General features: G+C 41.6%; 1 protein-coding gene across 1 annotated transcript; it reads right to left on the reverse strand.

Annotated features, from left to right (window-relative positions):
* Positions 1–8,192: 8,192 nt before the first annotated feature.
* PEX11G (peroxisomal biogenesis factor 11 gamma) lies at positions 8,193–22,956 on the reverse strand. The gene is made up of 5 exons (XM_018572332.1): positions 22,775–22,956; positions 14,717–14,905; positions 12,290–12,468; positions 10,009–10,059; positions 8,193–8,517 (listed from the first exon to the last, which is right to left on the reverse strand). Exons 1-5 carry the CDS (start codon positions 22,835–22,837, stop codon positions 8,292–8,294), a joined length of 708 nt encoding a protein of 235 aa, XP_018427834.1. The 5' UTR covers positions 22,838–22,956; the 3' UTR covers positions 8,193–8,291.
* Positions 22,957–23,730: the final 774 nt, after the last annotated feature.

Raw genomic sequence — 23,730 nt, forward strand, 5'->3', positions numbered from 1 at the left:
ATATAGCACCCCCCCCTCCGCAAGGTACACTCCAATGTTAAAGGCATGTGGCTTGGAGTGGTACAGGAGGAAGTTGGGGGGGCACACCTTCACTGTCCTTCCATTTCTGGCCATCTAGGCTACATGCCTGGATAAGGGTTTGGTTGGAACATTGAAGGGAACGCCACACTGTTTTTCACTTTTTTTTATTTTGAAGAGCAAGAGGCTCAGTATGCCTGCCAAGCAGCTAGGATTTTTGAAAGGAACGGTCAGCAATGGCAGCCTCCTTGTCTCTGGTATGAAAGTTTCCATTACGGTATTAAGACCAAGTTAATGGTTAGGGATTGGTTAAGGGTCTGTGTGATTCTGGGACATGCTTTATTTTTCACTTGTTTATTTAAAAAAAAAAAACACATTCAGAATATAAATATGGGTGCTGACATAACTGATCTGTTTGCAAAAGTACATGTTGTTATCCCTATTGTTGTTATCCCTATCCTTTCAACTATAAAGGATCAAAGGAACAAGCATAATCATCAGGGCTCGAAAAATCCACTCGTCCACTCGTCTGTGACAAGTGGACGGTGGAGCCCGACGAGCAGCTTAACACAGTCAAGCGATCGAGCGTCTCTATAGACACTCGATCGCTTGTATCACCAGCTGTCACTGCCGTTGCCGGTCCCGAGATCCGCTGTGCCCGATGCGGCCAGGACCGGCACGGCTCTGTGACAGGAGATCAAAGGGAGTTCAGTATACGAACTCCCTTTGATCTCCTCTCAGTCCCCGAATGCAGGAAGTGATGTATATTACATCACTTCCTGCATTCAGTACGTACAAAAAAGGAACAAGCGCACTACCAAAGGTACTACAAATTAGGCTTCCAACAGGGAGAGGAACCCTGTGTTAGCAAAAAACTACACAGGGAGAGGAACCTTGTGTTAGCAAAAATGCCCCCTCCCCCGCCCAACATTTTATGATTGTTTAATTCTGCCCAAACAGTAGTAGCGCTCTTAACACACACACACACTGTTCGTTTCCTGCATTCAGTGTCACTCTCCAGCTAGAGAAGCTGATGAAGCCGATCTCTGCTTCATCAGCTTCTCTTGGGGTCCCTAGGTGACTTTAGGGGTCTTGGAGACCCCTGATGTCTCCATTAAGAGGACCTGTCATGTAAATTAGCTATCCCATAGGGGGCTTCTTAGCCCCCCATGTAATAGCAATAAAATTGAGTGTTAAAACATTTTTTTTTATATAAAAATGAAAGAATCATAGAAAAATTAAAAAGCATTAAAAAAATTAAAAAAGAAAAAACATTTTTAAGTCCCCGCCCCCCACATACACACGTAGATATGCGTCGGGTGCGCCTACGTACGAAAACGACGATTGCGCCTATTGTGCCGCACGTTACATATCGCCGCAGATGTCAGAGTGAGAGCAATAATTCTAGAGCCATTAATCACTGATAGCACTAAACTGATGAGCAGTAAAAGCATTTTAATCGTCGCGTATGGGCTTTTTGTGATTTTGAGGGCGCACGCAATTTTAAGGCTTGACATTTTTGGTGTCTATTTACCCGACGTGACCCCGACTTTTATGTTTTACTAAAAATATGGGTAAGAATAAATGTTTTATAACATAGGGAAACTTTTTTTTTTTTTTTTACATTTATGGTACTTTTTTCATTATATAGTTAAAAAAAATAACCCCCCGTGGGGTCACAAAAGAAAGCTCTATCTGTCCCCAAAATTTTTTAACATATATTGCAAGGCTATAGTCAGGTCATGCTGACTGGTGAAATTTTTGACTGACTGGTGAGACACCGCCAATTTTTTCAAGCCATGATAATCATATTACGTGTCTAAAATCAGATATGCAAACGCTTATTTCAAATCAATACCTCACCAAGTAGTGAAGGGAGGATTAGGATGACACCCACAGAGCTTCAAAAAAAAGTCAGCAATGGCTGCTCCCAAAGTGATGTGCTGACACTTTTGATATATAGTATGAGTAACCTAAATAATTATAAACACTAGGAGCCCCAAGAATTAAGCCCAGTGCTTAGTCATCATTCCTAATGCCCCATGACACTAAATACAGAAAAGCTATATTGAAAAGAATAGCTGTATACACAGAAGCGCTAAGAGATGTATCAGTGTCATACTGCAATAAAATGATCATGGGCTGTAAGGTCTTTTTTTGATTGCCAAAGCCAAGGTCTAAACCTATTAAAAAATGTATATTTGACATAATGTAGTACATACACTCAAAACTACAGTGCCTTGTGTCATTTATTGTCGGACTTTATGTAAGCATAGCTGATTTTAGCCCATGCATACCCAGGAATAACTTACACTGATGCTTAGCACAGTACCACTAAGTTCTGGTAGAAGAAATTAAATTTGAATGTGTCTCACAATGAGTCCTTTTGAAATTGTTACAGCTCACTCTGTTGAAAATTTAAACATTTTTACATTACATTAGAATAGTGAAGATCAGTTTCCTATTATTTGGTAAAACATTGATACACATAAAACACAGTAAAGAAAGAAATTGAACAACTCACACAGTAACTGAGCTTTGTAGGAAAGGGGTCAGATTCCTACTGAGAGTTAGGTTGTCTGCTAATTATATGAAAAGGGTTGTCTGGGGTAGCATGTAATTTAGGAAAACAAGAGAAAGCTTTAAACAGATCATATAATTAAGTTCCTAAACCTTTGTAGAACAGAACCTATGTGCAAAAACTGGGCATTCATCCCTGAATTTTATTTATAGATATAAAATTACATAAAATATATCCTCTTACTTAAAATAAATATCTGATTTTAAGGTGAGTGGCTGCTTTTATGCAGACAGACAGGGTCCCCAAAACCTAAACTACAATAAATTTGCTGTCCATGAAGATGGCCAGTTCTAGAAGAAATAAAATGTTTGGCCCATATATGTACTTATTTAACATACCATTGAAAACAGAACAGGTCATAAGAGAGTTGCATCCACAGACTATGTGGCTGTCATCCATCTTGGCTTTTTTATAACTCAGTGCACCCTCATTTCTTCATGAAAATGTTTGGCCTGTGCACTGCCCAATCATCAATAGGGATGAGCTGGTTCACTATACCGCAAGGTATACCCCAATGGTTAAAGAAGCCAAACATTCTTAAGTTCCCAGGCACACTGCACATGGTGCAGGCAATGGTGATGGTTAAATATAAAAAAGTTGTGTTAAGAGACGAGTTTTGGACAAACAAGTTGCTAGTAAAGCTGAGTTAGGTTTGGGTTTGGTGGGGACCTGGATAACGGCAGAATGAATAAAGCTTGCAAAATGCCTCAAGGTGTTCAGAAGCAGGAGAATGAGGGAACTAGAGCAAGCACAACAAATTTACACAATAAAAAGGGTGGGGCCAATGAGCTTCCGGATCTGCCAGCGGCCGCTGTCGGAATACAGCGGGGATTCCTCGACCAACACGCTCATAGCGTTAATTGAGGAATCAGCTCTATTTTTTTGCGCTCTGCCCACGGGTTGAACGAAAGACAAAAAAAATTATAGGAGCAGTGTATGGAGAGCTTAAAAGTAGAAATAAACTCTCCATTGTTTTTGCATATATCTACTGCTAACAAGCAGTAGATATATGCAAAAACTTTTTAAAAAAAAGAAAAAAGAAGTTACCAAAAAAAGGCAAAAACTTACCTGTGATGCACACAAAAAGAGCTTACCAGATACGTCAGGCCAGCTCATCTGAGGAAAGGGTTAGGCCTCATCATAAACAGCAGGTACAACACTGATATGCTCCTCCAACGTCTTCTGCTGAATACAACTATAACTAGTCCTCCATCAGGGAATCCCCCCCACACACATCTCATGATCTCTCAACTTAATGCTCAACTTGCCAAGATACTGACACTACACCAAATGTTTATCAGCTAATAAAATGTTTGTTTTTTTTCCCCACCAACTTTGTATTGTACAATGTAAGAAAGAAAATGAGAGGGGATCGGTCACCACCAGGACAGGAAGCCTCAGGCAGTAATAACTAGACAGAGGTTTTAATCCCTTTATATTTTACTGAGAAAAAGTGTTTTGTTGCAGCCAAAACCTATCAAAACTTTTGGCTAGAGTTGGGTTTTAAGGATATTGGGCAGAGCCATGTAAATAATTTATATATACTTCATGTGGCTAACTCTGCATATGGAACCAAAGGTGTGCACCACAAATGCAGCCTAAATTTACAGAGTATTTATATTCCAGTTTGGGGAATGGTGGAAACCAGTTATTACAGCAAATCAACTTAGGGTGAAGTGGGCATAAAGGAACCAACCTTTCCCAACATTTAATGATCATGGTCAAAATGCCCAAAACAAAAGTATACAAGTTGAACCATAAAAAGCCCAATGTGGTGTTCTTAGTGAGATTAAGAAAAGGCACAGGTCCATTGAGTTCATCGAAAAAAATAAAAATAAAATACAAACAACCCACATACAAACTCCAACCATCAACCCCCTTATATACAGACCTGTATGAGTTGTCATTGAGACCCAAACAATGAGTAAGTAGGCAGTGCTGGATTTACTTTGTTAGAAAATTCTGCAAGCTTCCAATTCTGAAGCACCATTGTAAAACAAATTTTTTATTAAGATAAAAAGAATGAAAAAAAACTTAAAATTTCACTTTGTAAGTTGTTTAAAAAAAATGTAAACAAAAGTGAGCAAAAAACATGATAGCTTCCCTATAAATCAAGACACAATATGATAATTTTTCCATTTGAACAAAATCTTGTGACCAACAGCATTTAAAAAATCAATAATTTTTATAAAAAATAAGAAAACCAACGTCTTGGTTGCAGAAATACATTACAAGATCCAGACAAAACATTTTTTATTACTGTAATTTGCCGCCACCACCATTCACGCTGAGATGGCACAATGATTACCAACTGAGTGAGAAATGTTTCTGCTCATGGAGTGGATTCTCAATCATAAAAAGTACTAATCATGCCGTCCAGCAGGAGATCTTGACCGCTGCTTGTGTGTAATAGCAGTGGTCCAAATTTCCTGATAAAAAGAAAGTAAAAAAAGAGAAAATATTTATTACTGTATAAGCAGCCTGACTGCATTTCAGTAAGCAGTTAAAGAAGAACTCTAGGAATTTTTTTTTAATTTACCCTTGCAGTGGGGCTATGCTGCACTGCAAGGGTTAAGTGCTCGTTTGTGTCTAGGTAAAAAAAAAAAGCTATAATCACCTGAAGCTCCAAGCCTGGTTCTTCTTACACAGGTCCTTCCAACGTCTCTCCCCCTCCTCTGCAGTGGTCTTAGGTCCTATAAATCATTAAGTCTATACACAAAGTATAGACGCGAGGATGCTGAGAAAGATTCCAATGCTGCAGTGAGGGGGAGACAGGCTGGAGGGAGTGCAGTGACAGCTGGCCGGCTCGGAGCTTTGAGTGAGTATAACAGCAGGCTGGCATGGCAGAAGATAGCGCGGTCAGTAAATGTAAGAACACGGTACTGTCAGTACACATCACTAGAAGATATCACCTTTCACAATGTGACTACACTTGTATATCAGAACACGTCATCTTCCACTGCATAGTGTGGACACTTACCATTTTGAACCATTAGTGAAAGAGGTAAGGGTCACAGATCATTAGGCTGTAGGTGTTCAATACTCTAGGAGGAGCACTGGCAGTGCTCATTATTTAAGGTTCTGTGTGTTTCATGGCTGCTGTTCATTTTCCAGGTAAGGTGTTTGATAGGTTATTGGTGTTGGTGGAGGAAGAGGTGAAATGCAATGGGTGGTAATATGTGGGTTGTAGGGGGTTACCCTGACATGGTGGTCTGGATAAGTGATTCCAAAGAAGAAGCTCTTGGTGGGTTAAACTATGCTTCATCCATATATTGATTGGAAGCACAACTTTCCAATTAGGACTTAGTATCCAAGTTGCTGAATGCCCAAAATGTAGAGTGGCAGTAACTTAGACATTGGTTGACAGGGAGGGTTCCACACCAAGGACTGTGGTGGAGAACATGACAAGAGCATTGGTGAGCTGTATCTGCATCTTTTTGCCTGTATATAAATGACCTTGGTCTACAAAGTGGTGAAGGTAAGACTGTCATACTCATCAGCTGTGTATCTGCTCAGGAGAAACACATTGATAGTTTCCCCCCTTATTTTGTGTGAGTTGTGAGGGAGGGCAGACAGGCCAATCTAGAACACTGCAAGGAGGAAAGGTAACAAAAAGATCGCTAATATTGAAAAATACAATATGCAAAACTCTTGCGATGTAGGAATGAACCATAAGGAATAAGCCAATTTCAGTGGGTGGGATATATACGGTTTCATTTTTCTTCTTAAGTGCTATAGAGTCTGTTTTAATATTAAGAGTATGGCATGATTCACATCAAGTAATAGGTCACATATCAAAATTTACAAACATTATTATTTTGAGCTAAAAAGAATACCTATCCTTGGTAAAAATTAAACAAAAAACACTGTTCCATTATGATACCTTAAGCCCAGATAACATGATCTACTGTTACCAACAGTGTTTTTTTCTATCATTAGCGACTGCAGAAAGTCTATGGTTTTCAATCACATTGACCATTGTAGACTTGCTGTAATGCAAAAGGACTGGCAAAGTAAATTAGGAAGCCAGTGCAAGTGACAAGTAGTAGCCTGAAATATAATAATATACTAGGCAAAGGTTTTAAAACAAACACCGATTGACATGATCTTTTTCATGTATACGTAAAGATATTACAAAGACTGAATTTATTCTTTAGAGGAAGTTTAGTAGTCATGAAGAGTTCTTCCTTTAAAGTCATAACTTGGATCCCTCTAGTGGTCATAACCAAGTTATTACTATATAAAACATTTCAGTGTTTATCTCATGTCACAAAAGAAAATATAGGGACCCAAAAAAGGCTAATAGACCCTTCCCTTTCGCTTTCAGTTTAACAGAGAAGAAAATGAGAGAAGCTACATGTAGAGATACAATCATTTTATAAAGACTTCACATGATTTGCACCAAAACGTTCAAAGATATCCCTGAGGATAAATCTGGTAAAGCTCTGTAGATCTGACAAAAAGCTGTACATGAAATTCAATTAAGACAGCGTTATCTTTCTTCCTGCAATGTACTTTGCATCTTTGTTTTGCATTGTTTAATGAAATTCCCATTTATACCATTTCTTTACAAAGGTGGCCTTCTTCCAAAATCACACAACTAGAAAAAAGTTAAGTTTTTAAGGCAATAATTATAAATGAAAATGACATTTATTGCATTGATTTGGAGCTGCAGTCCCATTCTTTCCAATAGGTAACTGTATTTAGGGTGGCCTGCAACTGTCCAGCACAGAGTATGGCTCACCCCATAGGAATGAGTGGGGTCATGATTTCTATGCCTAGGAAAAAGAGGAGCTGGCAGGAAGGAAGGATGTGCAGAATCAGGCAGTGAAGTTCGCTGAAACCTGGGCAGAGGTAAGTTTTGGACCAGGTAGGCTGCAATTAGGAAGGGAGGGGAGGAGGCATGCCTTAAAAAGGACAACTTGTGGCAAAGGTACAGTTGTCCTTTAATGAAGATCTGCAGCTTTAGACAAAAAAAACAACACATAGCCATGCAGTAAATATTTTCCATGGCTTTCCGCTAGGGAGGTGGATACAGGGAGTCATGTAAACTCCAGCATTCAAGCACCTCTAGGAAGGCCTTTTTTTCCTACTAATGCTACAGATCATATACATTGTACATGGAGAGCACTACTCAAATTGTAAAGAAAAAGAGGATTCACATCTGTAGGGAACCAAGTTATGCCTGGTTTTATCTAGTTTTGTATGGCTCAGACCTGGCTGCACTCTGACTATTATTCACTTGCGTTGGTGTGCACTGATGTGAAATACAGTGCATTGCAATGCATTAAACCGTGGGTTTATGTGCAGTTTGAACATCCATCGATATCAAAACACATTAGGCAAAAACAGAGAAGTGTTAATAAGCCCTAAGAGAAATTTATTGCCTCTAAATCTCGAGAAGAATTTTGTTAAAGGGACGGTTTACCTGCAAATACGAATTGTTGGATTCCTTCTAAAACAATGTTCACAAAGTTATTTATAACAGTTCAAAGTCCTACATAAACCTACATTTTAGTCAGCTGCATTTTATTTAAAAAATAAAATTCTTGTCAAGGAAATTAATTACTTAATTATTAGTTATTAATTAACTACAGTGGATCAGTGCCATTTTAGAGAACCATAAATCAGGTAGGATGAGGAGGGCAGGGTGAACCCACAGCGTTTAAAACCTACTCCCATAGTCTTCATTTCATACTCCTGCAGCACTTCCCCCAACAGCAGTCTGGTAGATTCCAATCAATGACGAGATTGTCCCCATCAGACCCACCAACCATGTAGGAGAACAACCTCCCCAGAGAAAACCAGGGGGCATCCAGTGGATGGCATTAGTCAGATCGCAGAGACAGCCGATCGTGCATAAAAGATCTGACCTCATCTGAAATTTGATTTCACCTCGGCTTCTTGGCAGACCACTCCTGTAAAGTAACACAATTAGATATGACAAAACATTTTATTAGTTATATACATTATTTACAACTCTATGTGTGATAGGCATATGATGGAAGATGAAAGGACTGATTGTAGTGGAAGGCTACCTTTTGGTAGAAGAAACACTAAGAGGAATATTTATCTAAACTGGAGCAGACAGAATCTGGAGCATTGTTCATAGTAACCAATCAGCTTGTGGATATTGAAAGGACTGCTAGTTTGAAATCCCATAATCTTCTTGTAGGCTTTGAAATGACCTATGAACTTGAGACTGATAAAGATGATGGACATATACTGTATTATAGCATGTTTATTTAACAACTCAAACTCCTCTAGTTTTTGAATTTTATGATAGTTGTTATTATCCCATATGGGTGAAAATTTAGAGTAGGGTTAGAACATGAGTTTTTTTCCACCTCTATCCTAAAACCCACTTAACAGGCAACATTTAAATAAACATGTTATTCTAGTGACAGAGTTACTTTAAAACCACTGTGGCATATTTCTATACCAGCGTCTATCCCTACTTAGGCCACTCTTCTGCATTTTGAATTGAGCTTATAAAATTCCATTCTAAACATGAAGTTAAAGTTCCCACTCAGTACCGTAACCCCAAAGTCATTCAGGTTATAGCATTTGCAACATATCTTGTAATGAATGAATGATAGAAATCACCAGCACTCCGTAAATGAAATACAAAAAAACTTCCATTTATTTGGACTAAACGTCACATATATTAAATAATCCAACGTTTTGGAACCACACAGGGTCCCTTCATCAGGGCAGAAATGTGACCGTCACATTTCTGCCCTGATGAAGGGACCCTGCGTGGTTCCGAAACATTGGATTATTTGATATGTGTGACGTTTAGTCCAAATAAATGTACATTTTTTGTATTTCATTTACGGAGTGCTGGTGATTTCTATCATTCATTGACTGCTGTGCACGGCGCCATCCGCGATTGTCACTGCGAGCATCACTGTTTTCCGCTTGGACCGGGAGCGCTGTGAGGAGTGCAGGGGGACCTATCGTTTTCTATATCTTGTAATGATACGCATTCCAAACCACTCATATGTCCAATGCCTTGTGCATAAAAAAAGACAGCCTAATTACATCAATTAGGTATCTCAATGTTCCAATATTGCAAAAGGTGCCTAGACAAAAGGACTTAAGTCCTTTGTGCAGACTTTTCAATATTGGTTACAGAATCAGCTGCAGAAATAGGCTTCTAAAGGAAAATCAGTTTTGTTGTGGTTAATTACAGGTATGTGCTTTCCATTTGCTGAATGTGGTCACAAGCATGGGTTCGGAGGGGATTCCTACTGATAAGCTTAGGAGGGCATGTGGGTAGGTATTTTTCATCCAGAAAAGTATGACACAGAAATCTGGCTATATATGTGGCTAAGTAGCCAAGACATCTAAAATATCTAGAACCTTTATTTCTAAACATGCTTCAATGCCAATTACAGGCAACTTACTCAGAATGTTTTCCTTTAGATCTTCTCAGTTTTAGTAAATTTCTTAAAGACCTAATCAGGAAATAAGGAAAATCCACATAAATTAATTTAACAATGCCATTTGTTCGTCATTTTAAAATAAATACTATAAAAAAGGAATAAGTGCGTTATTTCCATCTGCTTCCTGCAAATGGTAACTGCCTAGCTGTCCCACTCATCATCAAGCTTGACAAATGAATGAGCCATCGACTTGGAACAAGCATTCAAAATGGATGTTGAAACTTGACAGGCCATATACTTGTTTCAGATTAGCGAATATGCTGAAGATGACAGCCAACCAACTAGCTTTTAAAAAAAAAAAAAGGGGACAATAATGGCAGACAGTTATTTTTTTTTCTAATGACTGGCCTTAAAGTGAATCTGGTCTGAAAATAATATAGAGGATGCTACTTCTTCTAAAAATGGTAGTTGCCTCAACACTTTAAGACACTGACTGGAACAAGCATGCAGGCCAGGAAAGTCAGAACTCCGAATTTGTTACTGTTTGGAGACAGTGACTTAAATAGTACTGAAGTCAATGTCTTATTATGACAGTCAAGTAACCAGTATATCCAGAAGCAGCTTCCCTACCGATTTCCTTTAACGAGTTTGTCATCGGCTCAGTGCCCAGCTCTACCTAAAGACAGGCTCATTTATTTAAACTGTATAGTTTTCTCAAAGGGAGCTCAAACACAAGCAACACATAATGAACAAATTCTCTTCATAAGCTGCAACATCTTTCTGCTGCCTCTGTTTCCTCACTTATTTGCAGAGAGAAACAGTGTAAACTCATATCGAAAAATAAAAAAATATATCTGGCAACAGGTTTTCCATATTCTGCCAACACAACCCATTAAAGAATAACTCACTTAAAACCTGCTTGGGTGTAATGTGGGGTTGTCGGTGCAATATGCAAACAATGCTCATATTTGTTTCAGCTCCCAGTCAACAACTGGTTTAAAGTGTAGTTCCACATTGCAGCCAAAGTGGGATAACACCTATTTCATATTTGCTACATGTTCCCATTCACATAGCATAACTTTTAAAAAATCTAGAAAAAAATTGATACTTGCTCTTTTTCTGACAACTGAAGTTTTTCCGTTCTCTATAATTTCAAGGAGGAGCTTGAGCTGGGTGGGTAGTTCACCAAAATTAACACAGTCTCTACTATGCTAGTAATTCTCATTATTAGTGGTAAACTAGAACACTGCCTGTCCCAACAAAGGATTAAAGATCTAGTAGCATTGTATGTTAATAAGAGGAAATGCAGTCCGTCCCCCTTTTGTCTTGGGGACAGGCTCATTCACAAAGTATTCAGAGTAGCTTTGCGGTCTGCTCAAAGGCCTCCTCCAAAGAAGCAGCTAAAAGGTAAGATTTATTTTTTATTTTTAGGTATGCTGTGTGAATAGGAACAAATAAACATATAGTGGGGTTCTCTTAAATTTCACTGCAAAAGTATACATATACTTTAAAGTTCTGGTATACTGCAGTTCTAGAACATATCAGGATAGTCTTTGTTGTTAATAGTAGTCACTGAATACTCAACAGCTATTGTTTTTACCCGAAAACCAAAATTAAATTAAATTTTTCTTATTCTGCCCCTGTTATGAGTGAACAGGAAGCCTCCTATACTCAGTGTTCTTGTCCATTCATAAACTGAGGATATAGTGGGAGTTATTGTGTCCACAATCATGAATGAACAGCAAGTGATGTAGAGCACTTCCTGTTCTTTCATCATTGGGGGACACAGTAAACATACTATCTCATCAATTATTTACAAGCACTCAGCGATCAGCTGATTGTTGAGTGCTTGTAACCGATCTCCATCCTTATTCCTTCGGCTGTCACAGGAGGCTGAGTGGGCAGTGCGGGGAGGAGAGCTCGGCCTCCTGTGCAGATGACAGCTGTCTCCTCCCGGTTTCCATCCTGATCTGCCTGTCAATCATTTGTGTTGCAGTGCTCATGGGTTAACAAATATGCTGACTGTAAAGGAAATATATGAGCTTATCAGCCTATTCCTTTACTGTCCATTCACAGGCTGAGGGTAGGTACAAGACCTAATTTTATTATTTTTGAACGCAGCAGAGCAAAATCAGGTGACTAGGCTGGCTGGGTATTGTATGGGCAGAAATACAAATCCTATGGCAGGTAAAACAGCCTGGAGTTCAGATTCAAATTGTAGACTAAATATGCATATGCACCTGCATATTTTTTATGTGAAATACTCTGTTAAGTTATTCTTTAAAGGTTTGTGGGAACATACCTTATTATTCCTACTAAAAGTGAAAGACCCCAAAGGGCAGTGCTCGCAGTCCACCAAATATCAGATTTGGTGTGAATCACCCCAGCATCAGCAGCCCAGGCCACATGCTCACACGGGTAGTAGAGCTGATCAAATATATTGCCAATGACAGATATCCAGCGGATAAGACGGTCCTCCTCCTGGTCAGGTTTAAAAAGGTAAAGAAACAACGTAAGTAAAATGCTTCACACTTCCCCACGACTCCTGTGTATTTTTTTTATTCAGCCCAGTTATGTGTGGCTCTGCTCACACAGCCACATCATTCATTCACAGGTCCAGTCACAAGATCAGGGGGGAAAGAAAAAAAAAAACTGCGGCAGAGGGTCTTGTAGATCCTCAATGAAGTACATGTGCAAGGACATCACTACACGTGTAGTCCATTGATAACTTCTTCCGCCTTCACGACCTTTTAATTTTTGCAATATTGGTGCATTTATTTATTCTTTTTGCAAAAAGTAGAATATGCCTTTAATGACTGGATATAATTAACTTTTTATAAAAATATATGTTGCAAGTACTAGTCAATGTAAACCTTTGGATAACGAAAAAAAAAAAAACCACGTGTTGAAGCCCGTGCATTAACGCACCACAAAAAGAGTGAATGGGCCTCTTAAACTGGACTGCAATCAAGGCCTGCTTATAAAGCCAGGACCCTTTCCACTTGTTAAACTGAAGAAAAAAAAACCCGCGGGGGGGAGGGAGAGTGGGAAATATACTAACGTTTCCCCTGGCTTCCATACTGCAGGGGCTGATATCATCATCCTTCTGACAGGATCCTGTGTACTACCAAGTAGCTCAAATCTTGCAAACACACTGCGTGATCACCATCTTGCAAGATTTGGCCTACTCTGCTTTCCTCGTTATCTCACCAGGATTGTGTTGTCACCCTAGTGCTTGCAAAAGGAGGAGAGGATATTTATGTATATTAACTAAACTTCCTCCCCACCCACATTTTCTTTCAGTTTAGTGCAGTGTCTTAGCAAGGGGAAGGAGGCCATCACTAAATAAGTGGACCTTGCTATTTTAATTCAGAACCTAAGCCTTAAGAGTATACTAATCCAATATGCAGTACACTTTTCTCATCCTGTGCTATAAGCAACAATGCTGATTCCTTGCGTAAGCCACTGAACTTAAAATTAAAGGAGCCAGGTGGAAAATTGTGGATGAACAGTAGCTTCATCCAGTCAGATGCAGTCACTGTTTGAGTATTCAGACATTCGCGAGTATATGCCTGGTACATGCATGGCAGGGGCAATTAAATTGATTTTTAAATCGGAACATGTGTGGCTAGCTTAAAGTGATGTTAAACTCAGGATTTAAACCTTAAAAATGCATTCAAGTACCTTAACTAACTATGCTGACACTGTCCTTCCTTCTGGAGGGTGGCTGCTTTTGTTCCCCATGGTCCCTGTGTGTATTGTAAAGTAGTCACCGCTCCAAGCTCACTCCTGAGATGAATACAATCTCAATACAAATGAGTAAACTAAACATGAGACTGTACTCCATCATGGGAATGAGCTTGAGGCTGTGGTTACTTTACAACACACACAGGGACCATGGGGAACAAAAGTAGCCACCCTCCAGAAGGAAGGACAGTGTCAGCAGAAATTCAATAATGATTTGAGGATCTACAGCTGAGTGATACACAAATAAGATACATTTTTGTTAATCGTTTGGGTACTTTAATGCATTTTTAATGTCACTTTATAATAAAATAAAGTCTTCAATAACAGAAGCTGAGAAAATAAATATACACTTCTTTTTATAAATTAAGAATTCTAGGACTTGAATTCACATACTTCAGTTTTAACATATACAGTGAAGCTAATAAGAAAGTTGACAACTTGACAAAGAAGTAAACATTCTTAAAGCGACAGGGAGTTGCCTAAAAAAAAGTCTAAACAGCTGTTCCCTGCAACAGAAGAGCTCTGGTGGCCTGTGTCCCCTGCCTTTGCTCCATTCTAGCAACATGGCATTTGTCAGGGAGTGTCCTATGCCTGTGTTCCCCGCCATGTGTTGTAGTTCCATCCTTTGACCCCTAGATCACTGCTGAGTACTGTAATTATGTTGGAGTCTGAGGATGGGACCATAGCGTGTGGCGAGGGACATAGGTATCTGGCATTGCCAGAAGTGTTGAGTGCTGAAAAGTCTAATAACAGCTTCAGCGCTAGAATTAAGAGAAGGTACTGGCCACCAGATGAGTAATATTAATAGCTTGTCTAGTGCAGGGCACTGCCATTTAGATTATTTTAGATGACTGACAAAGTTGCTTTAACAGACTATTGTCGTACTGGTAAAGGATTTTAGAATTGAGACATCATCTTCCCCACATGCTGCTTTTTCAGAGGGTTTTCATCAGGTGGTGCACAAACATAATGGTTAACTCACTTTTTTTCCTAGGCCATACTGAAAAGAATATGTAAGCATAGACAGGTCATCAAACAGCCTCAGTACAGTCCGGCAGTGGCTTAGCTGTGAAGCTATAATGAGAAAGCTTTTTCCATACTGCTGTTGGTCTCCATGCTTCTGTGTAATGACACCACCAAGTAACTGGCAGCTGTAGCACAATGTTCGCATCTATGAAAAGAATATACAAACAGTCACTCAAATAAGCTGCAGGTAAAGCTTCTTATTAAAGTCACGATAAGCACTGTTAAACGTATGAAAAGTTTTGAGTACAATATTTTCTCTCAAGTCATCTTCCAGGGCAGCACCTGAGAGAGAGAATCCACCCACCTAAAACAGGAAAACACATCATCCACAATTAAAATAAAAGGGGCGGTACTGCCCCACCACCTCAGTTTATTGTGTTTACTCTTGCCTAACAGGAGCATCGTAACCGTTTGTTATTTTGTCCATAGGACGGTGTGCCAGTTGCAGGGGCCTCCCAGTGTGTGCTCCCCCATGAATCAGGGACAGTGGACCTGGGGGGTTGCATGCCTGGGCTTGCCTATTATGGGACCCTCCCTCCTCATCTATCCCTGAGGTTTCTGATGCGCCTTGAGGAAAAGCAACCATCCCCGGGTGCATATCGGATCTAGCAGAGCTTTCCCTTACTCACATTTGGTTCGGGTCAGAGTTCTCCTCTGCATTGCCTTGAATGGGGCGGTTTGCCATCCATGCTCCCTATGTATGCTGCTATGTTGTGGATATTGATATCCTGTAGCATCCTGGGCCTCCTTGAATGGACAGCTATGCGATGGAGTGGTGAGTACCCCTGGCGCCAGCATTCACAGACGCCAGGGAGGGAGTGCAGCGGGCGAGGGACGGTGCCACAAGCAGTCATGAACATGAAGTGTTCCACAAGGCTTCCTCTGGTCGGCAGTGCTACACCAGGCAGCCTGATTTCTAGTATTTCATTCACGGACACTAATGGCTCCAAAGAAAGGTTGGAAGTCTTAAAAGGAAGTCTCCTTCCTCCTACCACCCATACTGGGGGCAGGGCACAGTGGGGGGACCCTTGGGAGGTGATCCTCCTTTTGGGTGTTGGTTGCTGAGGGATGTAGTGCCTCTTATTAACACAGGGTTTGTATGTGTTATGTGTTGCTCCACCAGTGGTGTGGCTGATTGGAGGCAAGAGCTGCAGTGCAAACACATTTTCAATCTGCAAAGCAGCAAACCCCAAACAATTAGGCAGCCTAGTCACTCCTTGCTACACTGATGTGGTCAGTGTTATGCAGGAGTATTGGGGACTTTCAACAATTTCACGCTTTCGGAACCTCCTTTTTTGTGTTGGAACATATATAAGGAGAGTTAACAGCCAAGGATGTTTTTTTGTACCTTTGGGTCACCTTTTGTCTTTTGGCCTTTGGGTCATATGCAACAGCCTATCTGTAAAAGCACGGCAAATCTAGGCCGTTAACAAATGTTTTACAGACTCCTTTGCCAAAAAACATTGGTGTGTGGCACCGGAGGCTTATTTTATGCCATTTTTAGCTGCACACTCTGTTCAAGATGGTTCACAAGGAGAGACTGAGCGTGATGTTCAGATCTTGATAGTGCTGCAGACATATTGTGGTTTATATATGCTTATTAGCATATGCAGATGTTGGACTTCTGATTGGACTAGCACAGTGCCACAGGGCTTAATGTTTTTTGTTGCCGTTAGCAACTATGATTTACCACCTGGCTGGGGCTGGTGTGAGCTCACAAGCTGGAGGGCTACGATTGCTCTCACCTGAGCAGGGGCTGGGGGAATGTTCCTTCAGCCCTAATTAAGTGAACTTCACTTTCTTTTACTTGCCTGTTAGAGCATGGAAGCATAAAGATGCAAATCCCAGAGAAAGGGAAATGCTGGATGAGGTTACTTTGTCTTCAAGGCTTTACTTCCTTGGCAGATATGAACAACCTCTAAAGCTTTTATGAGACTTAACTCTCTATATGTGGTTAAGTCGTTGTCTCTCTGTATAAGAGCAAGCATCTAACCTTTTCATGGTGAGGGTTATTTTTTTCCAGTCTACAACTGCTCACAGGCTGAGCTGATCCATTAATTGCATCGGCCTAGGCGTGTCTGCCTCACAGGTGTGGGGCCTTTTTACTGATTGCTCTGGTTGCAACCTTTGGGTTTCTTGTACATCTCAGAGTGTACAGCACTTTCGCAGTCCATGATGAGGGCCTCTTTAGCTGAATTTCTAGCGCTTTATCTCACTTGGATGGACGCTATATGTATAAGCATTTAGTGGCTAAGGCCTGTTTCACACCTGGGCGTTTTACAGCGCTGATCGACACGCTGTAAAACGCCCAGCAAGTGAAATCCCATTATTTCCTATGGGTATGGTTCCCACCTGGCCGTATTTCAGTGCGTAGGAACGCGCTGAAAAACGCCCTACGGCCAAAGAAGTGCAGGAGCTTCTTTGGGGCGTATTTTCCGCGCGTATCCACTAGGATACAACTGGATAGCCCCCGTAAACGCACGTTTGTTGCGCGTTTCATTGACCGCAAATCACGGTAAAAACGCGCATCAAACGCGCATATTACAAACGCCCAAGTGTGAACCCAGCCTAAGTGAAGGGGCATGCAGCGTCCTTTGCCATATGCTGACACAGCAATAGAAGTCTTTTCTCTGGTCTACATCTCTTGCACAGCTTGATGCATATATTGGTAGTCAAGCACCTGTAAGCATTTGTATGAGTATGCTGTCTGCAAACTATCCTATTTACCTCTTTAAGGAAAGACATAACTGGGTTTCTTATGGTTATGAGCGTCAGTAGTGTGCACACCTTACCTATTGGTATTATTGTACTGTTTTCAAAATAAGCAATTTATTGCTTTAGTGAAAGCATCTTTGGTTCATGAGGTAGTTCTGGAACTTAGTGTTGCACATACCTCATGTGTTGGTATCACTATACTGTCACTGGAATAAACACTTTATTGCTTTAGTAAAAGCACCATTTGTTCATGAAGTGGTTAATGAATCTCAGTTGGGCATACCTTATGCATTGGTGCTACTATGCTGTCTCTATGATGACACATTTACTGCTTTCAGTGAAAGCATAACAGGTACATGGGATAGTTATGAATCACAGTGGTTGCGCATATCTTGTTTATTGGTATTACTATACTGCCGCTGAGATAACCAATTTATTTGCCTTAGTAAAATAATTTTGATTTAGGAGATGGTTAGGACCCTCAGTATGTGCATACTTTATGTTGATATTACCATACAGTCCCTGAAATAAACCAATTTTTGCTTTAGTAAAAGGATATTGGTTCAGGAGATAGTTGAGACTCCCAGTACTGCATTTTGGCCTGTTCAGGGCCTTATGAAGACTGCAAAGCAGCATAATACCAATGCCTGGTGACTTCGGCTATCTATTGACCTTTCATCCTCCAAAGGATTTCTGGCATGCTCCAATAAGACATTCGACCTGGGAGAGCTGAGGTTTCCCCAGAGCATATTTGGAGGAAAGCCACTAGGTCCAGTGCCAACCTCTGATATTGCACTGCAGAGTGGTCCTCTACTGCTGATACCAGTCTTTTGGCAGGGAGGAGGCGCTTGGAAGTTGTCCCCCTCGAAAAAGTATGATTTCTTGCCTAATCTCTCAGGTGCTGCCCTGGAAGATGACTTGAGAAAAAGCAAGTTAGGTACCTGGTAACTTCTTTTCCAGGAATCTTCCAGGGCAACAGGGATTCCCCACCTGCCTGGTGAGGGGTGTGTTCAACATAGTAATAATAAAAACTATCTGGTGGTCCTTCTGCCTATGGTTCTTTTGTAATACTGAGGTGGTGGGGCAGTACCGCCCCTTTTATTTTAATTGTGGATGATGAGTTTCCTGTTTTAGGTGGGTGGATCCTTCTCAGGTGCTGCCCTGCAAGATTGCTGGAAAAAAAAACAGTTACCAGGTACCGAACTTACTTTTTTTTTTTAGTTTGGGGGCAGTATTAGAACCCCGGTCAGGTTTTCTGCTATCTGCAGCTCTGCTAGTGAGTGTGCCCCTCACTTCTGGTTACAGTGACAATCATTTTCACTAGGGATGCACCGATACCGATACTAGTATCGATATCGGTGCTGATTCCGAGTATTTGGGCGAGTACTCGTACTCGCCCAAATGCTCCGATGCCTAGCACAAGTACTTCCGGTATCAGAAAGCCGGGCAGCACGTCATTACACGCTGCCCGGGTTTCCCGATTGGCCAGGAAGCGGCTCCATGCTCTCTCATCGCCTCATGAGGTAAGGTTAACTTACCTTAGTATGTGCAGCCTGTCACCCCCGGGGCCTCTCCAGCGAGATGACGAGGGAGCATGAAGCCAGCTTCCCGGCCAATTAGAAAGCAGGGCGTCACGTCATTACACGGCGCCTGGCTTCCTGATTGGCCGGCCAGACGACTCCGGCTGGGTACCAGAGGAAGGCCGCGTTCTCGCTGGAGAGGCCCCGGGGGTGACAGGCTGCACATACTAAAAAGGTAAGAGGGGACTTTCTTGTTAATCGGGAAGCCGGGTGGCGAGTCTTTATACGCCACCTGGCTTCCTGAATGGGACTTCCGTTACTCGGTAATTGGTATCAGCGAGTACCGGAAAAAAATTTACGGTACTCGTATTCGGTACCAAAATACCGGTATCGGTGCATCCCTAATTTTCACCAACCAGGCAGTGAGAAAAAATCTGCAGCAACTCAAAGATCAGCATGAAAGCTGGACAGCAGCATGGAAGCCTACATATTTTCTTTAATTCCACGACATAAAAGTGATTCTGTTTTCAGTAGATTAAAGAGAACATTCAGGGCCCATTCACACCACATCCAGATCATCTCCAGACCAGACCAGATTGTTTCCGGACCCAAAATACATCCTAAATGTATCCCTAGGCGGGAGGGGGCATGGTTGTGCACTGAAGTCAATGGCACCGCAGCCACGCCTCCTGCCCGCAGTGCAATTGCCTGCACCCGAATGCGTGGCACATTAGTCCCTGCGTTCAGGTCCAATGCGATCTGCAAAAAATAGCGCATTCAGCATTTTTGCAGATCGCATTGGAACGGAATGTGTTAGTTGAACATTAGGAACCTTTTCATTCCAGTCACATTACGAACCAGGGTCCCTTTTGATGCCAGTGGTGAGTAGCACTGCTGTTCTCTGCATCAATGTACTGTGAGCCCAGGCTGACATGATAACATACCCCAGTGTGTGTGTGTGTCCATGATGGCCTGAGCTCACAGAAAGTGGTTTCATTGATGTTGGGTGTAATTTAATCATCACACTACTGACAACACAAAATACTTTTCTTTAGTAGAATAGAGAAAGGCTAGATCCCCTATCAGATCTTTTTCTATTTCTGTCTCTGTCCTTGTTGCAGATAATCCGTCATTCTCTGTCTGGTAAAACTGTTTCCAGCAGGATAGGGTGTGAGGGTTCATCTCTCTTGCCCTCCTTCACATCAATGCAATGCAGGAATGCATTAGACACTGTTTGGTGATCTGCAGTGCCATTATTTCTTAATAGCACCCCAGTACACCTAGCCATTGCATCTGCGTTGCATAACACCACAATGCATGGTAACTCTAAATGGCAATGGGACTTAAAAAAGGGTCATGCACTTCCTTAGTGGGATTTAGATGTGGTACTAATGTACAGCTATGTACAGGCACAAATCCCTGGATGCAGGTTTGTGTTCATTGATTTACATCTGTACACATATGTGGCTGCGCACAAGTATCACAGTTTACCCACATACAGCTGTTTACTTCTTTAGGAGGCTGTATGCAGTACCTGTGGCTTGCTGGCGGGGGGGGGGAAATACACTGGAATTTATATTGCACAGGCTCAGCCCCCTATGTGCATGAGCCTTAAGTGTATACAGTAAACTCTCAGTTATCCAGAATTCAACTAACCATAACTCTCATCTAACCAGTAAAAAAAACAAAACCTGTGTGCTCACTATTTTGCTGATCTGTAGCATGTATTCTCCTGGAACTATTCGTGCGTCTATTTGTCTTAATTTGCTTTTGATTACTGCATTTCAATATTAAAAAGGAGAACTATGAGGTGAGTGAAAAATCACTCAGCCTCATAGTTCGAGACGTGTGACAATTAAACTGTCACGTCGGCTCAATAGATCGGGAAGTGAGCGAACACATACCGTCGCTCGCTCACTTCTCGATCATGTCCCTGCAGGGATTACCCCCCTCCCCGATAGCGCTGACTGGCGGAACGAACGGGGAGGGGGCGGGCACAGCTGGCTCTGCCTCTAGATAGGCAGAGCCAGCTGTCAATAACACAGCTGGGTGGATCTCGACAGTAATGTCGGGATCCGTCCTGGCTGCGGCGGTCACAGTATACTGCGAGCTGTAGCTTGTGATATACTGGAGCTTTGGGTCACGGGAAGACGCTAGTTTTTGTCCTCTCGTGACCCTTAGGAGAACTATGGGAAATAGCACTGACCCCATAGTTCTCCTTTAATATGAAGTCAATACAGAGTTTATATTATGGTATAGTATGGGGTATGGCATTAGTTAGACCTATTTATAATAGTAACACTCAAGTAACCAGAAACTACATTTATCCAAAATCGTCCAATCCCTGTAGATGCTGGATAACGGGAATTTACTGTATTTTGTTTCCATTACTTTCAGTAACCTTTGTAACTGCATGCTGAATGATGTTGACATCCAGTCAGATGTTCAGCTGTTTTGCAATCCATTTCCTTAGTGACTGTCAGAATAATTTAGATGTATGTGCAAGCCTACAATATGCCATATGAAGGGAATTATAGCAGTGAACAAGAAAACCAAAAATAACAACCTGGGGGTAGTGATGTGCATGGGCTTGGAGTGAACTAAGTTTGCCCAAGCCTGTGCAGAACTGTCAGCAACACCTTCCCCCCAGTATTCCCTGACCCTTTGTTACATATAGCTGCGGGGCAGCAAATACTCGTATATACGTAAGAGGGGTGACTCTGAGAGTTTTGTGTGGGCAAAAATCGGTTCCCATTAAGCCCATGCACATCACTACCTGGGAGGAATTTTATGAAAACAATTATGGAGAAAGAAAAAGTAGGAGGTTCAAGGCTTTCAGACACCAGCCTGCAAAGCTAAGCAGTTTTAGGGTACAAGCTGGTGTCCATTGGGTGCTGGTGGGTGGTATTTTTGTGCATTAAGGCCTGGTTCACACCTAGGCGACATCGTTTTTGCACGTTTGAGCATACGGCAAAACATTTTTTGTTTTTGTGAGCAGATTGTAGCTCATTGATATAAATGAGAGAAAGTGCATAAAAACGCAAAAAAAACGTTTCCTGTTGAGTCTATGGGGCCAAAACGAGCTGTAATATACCAAAAAAAAAAGAGTTCCTGTACTTTTTCCAGCGACAGGCGTTTTACTTATTGCAACAAAATGCTCAGATGTGAACAGGGTCATAGCAATGAGCGTTTTTTTAGGGCAGAAATAGCACTACAAAGTGTGAACCATGCCTTAGGGCCCAATGACACCATATCCGGAACAGAAGGTTTCTTTTTTTCTGCACTCTGTTCACACCAGTTTCTGGGCTCTGTTCACACCAGTGCGGTCCATTCCGGTGCAAGGAAAAAAATTACTGCATGCACTATTTTTTCTGGTCTGGAATGCACCAAAATGCATGTAAACGCATTAAAAAAAAAACACATGTCAATGCACTGGAACACACCTGAAAGCCCATTCAGGCTTTAAAACCCACCAGAACACAAAGAATGTTCTGCATTTGCATAAAAATTTGCAGATCTGGTCCGGACATGGCGTGAATGGGCCCTTACAAAGCAAGACACTAATTTCTAACATTGGTGCATAGAAATGGATGGGCAGAGACTTCAGGTGATCTTGTGTACATGAATGCACATAGAAAACTGTTGTTCACCATAGGCACTTTGTAGAGAATTGGGTTACTCAGGGACAGAGCAATGCAGGTCTCCATACACAGTGTGAATGAGCAATAGATCTATTAGCTATTGTGGTGACAGCACCCTGCCCACACTAATACACTCACCATTCTGTCTCTCCCTCTGTATGACTCCAACACATTCACCAGTCCAGCTACTGCTTTGGGCATGCTGACAGTTTACTAGTAAACAAGGTGACATGGACTGCACGTTGTCTCTCCAGGAGCTTAGGACGATCTTCTCATACTAAACACACATATACACTCTGTACACACTTCAGGACTTCGGACTTCTGCGTGCCAAGCCTCTCTCTCACATTCCCAGCACACTTTCTGCTCCTCTTCTATTGGTTGAAGAACACAGTCACGTGAGCAAGGATGGGTTAGTACTCCTCAAAGAGCACAGTGTCACATCCAGCGTAGGTGGATTGGATCCATCACAAGTCTGTACAACTACAGGACACAAGTAGTTTCAATGCACTTCATTGATGAAGGCCAACAAGCATGAAACAGTGTATTCAGTTGGGGAAAAAAATGGCTTTACAATATAAGGTTGTATCAATGGTTATTATGAAACTGAAATGTAAAACTTGCTTTGATTCATCAATTCTTAAGTAGACAAGGTCACGTTGCCTATTCGAGGTCATGTGACAATGTCTCCTAATCCCCCCCAGGAAGGTATTTATACAGATGTGTGCTCCTTTGCCTCCACCTGCTCCATCAATGCCCTCGCTCTCTAGCTTCCACGCAATGGGGATCATGTGACCTACCCAATGTGACAATGGCCGGACCTAAGCCACCAGTCAACAGACCCAAACACTGTTATGTGGGGAAAGGGGGGCAGTGACATCACCCATGGGGGTATGGATTGGTGAGTGTATCTTGCTTGGTTGTGGGTTATCATGAGACACTATCACTTTGCCTTGAAGGGCAGTGTCTCTTTTGCCTCTTTCACATGGGGTGTACACCAGTGGCGGAGTTAAGGAACAAAGGGCCCTGGTGCAAGATTTTTTTTTGGGGCCCCCCCCCCCCCACAAAAACACACACAACAAAGCCACCCCCCT

The sequence above is a fragment of the Nanorana parkeri genome, unplaced genomic scaffold (genome assembly GCF_000935625.1).
Source record: "Nanorana parkeri isolate BGI_ZX_2015 unplaced genomic scaffold, ASM93562v1 scaffold1999, whole genome shotgun sequence".
Taxonomy (NCBI): domain Eukaryota; kingdom Metazoa; phylum Chordata; class Amphibia; order Anura; family Dicroglossidae; genus Nanorana; species Nanorana parkeri.

Bases quoted from the DNA above. Each gene is read 5' to 3' on its own strand.
- PEX11G (XM_018572332.1), bottom strand. From the start codon at position 22,837: ATGCCCAAAGCAGTAGCTGGACTGGTGAATGTGTTGGAGTCATACAGA. The intron at 14,906-22,774 runs GTGAGTGTATTA...TTCTTTTCATAG, and splicing joins ACAGAGGGAGAGACAGAATG to ATGCGAACATTGTGCTACAG. The intron at 12,469-14,716 runs GTGAGTTAACCA...AAACCTGACCAG, and splicing joins AGTATGGCCTAGGAAAAAAA to GAGGAGGACCGTCTTATCCG.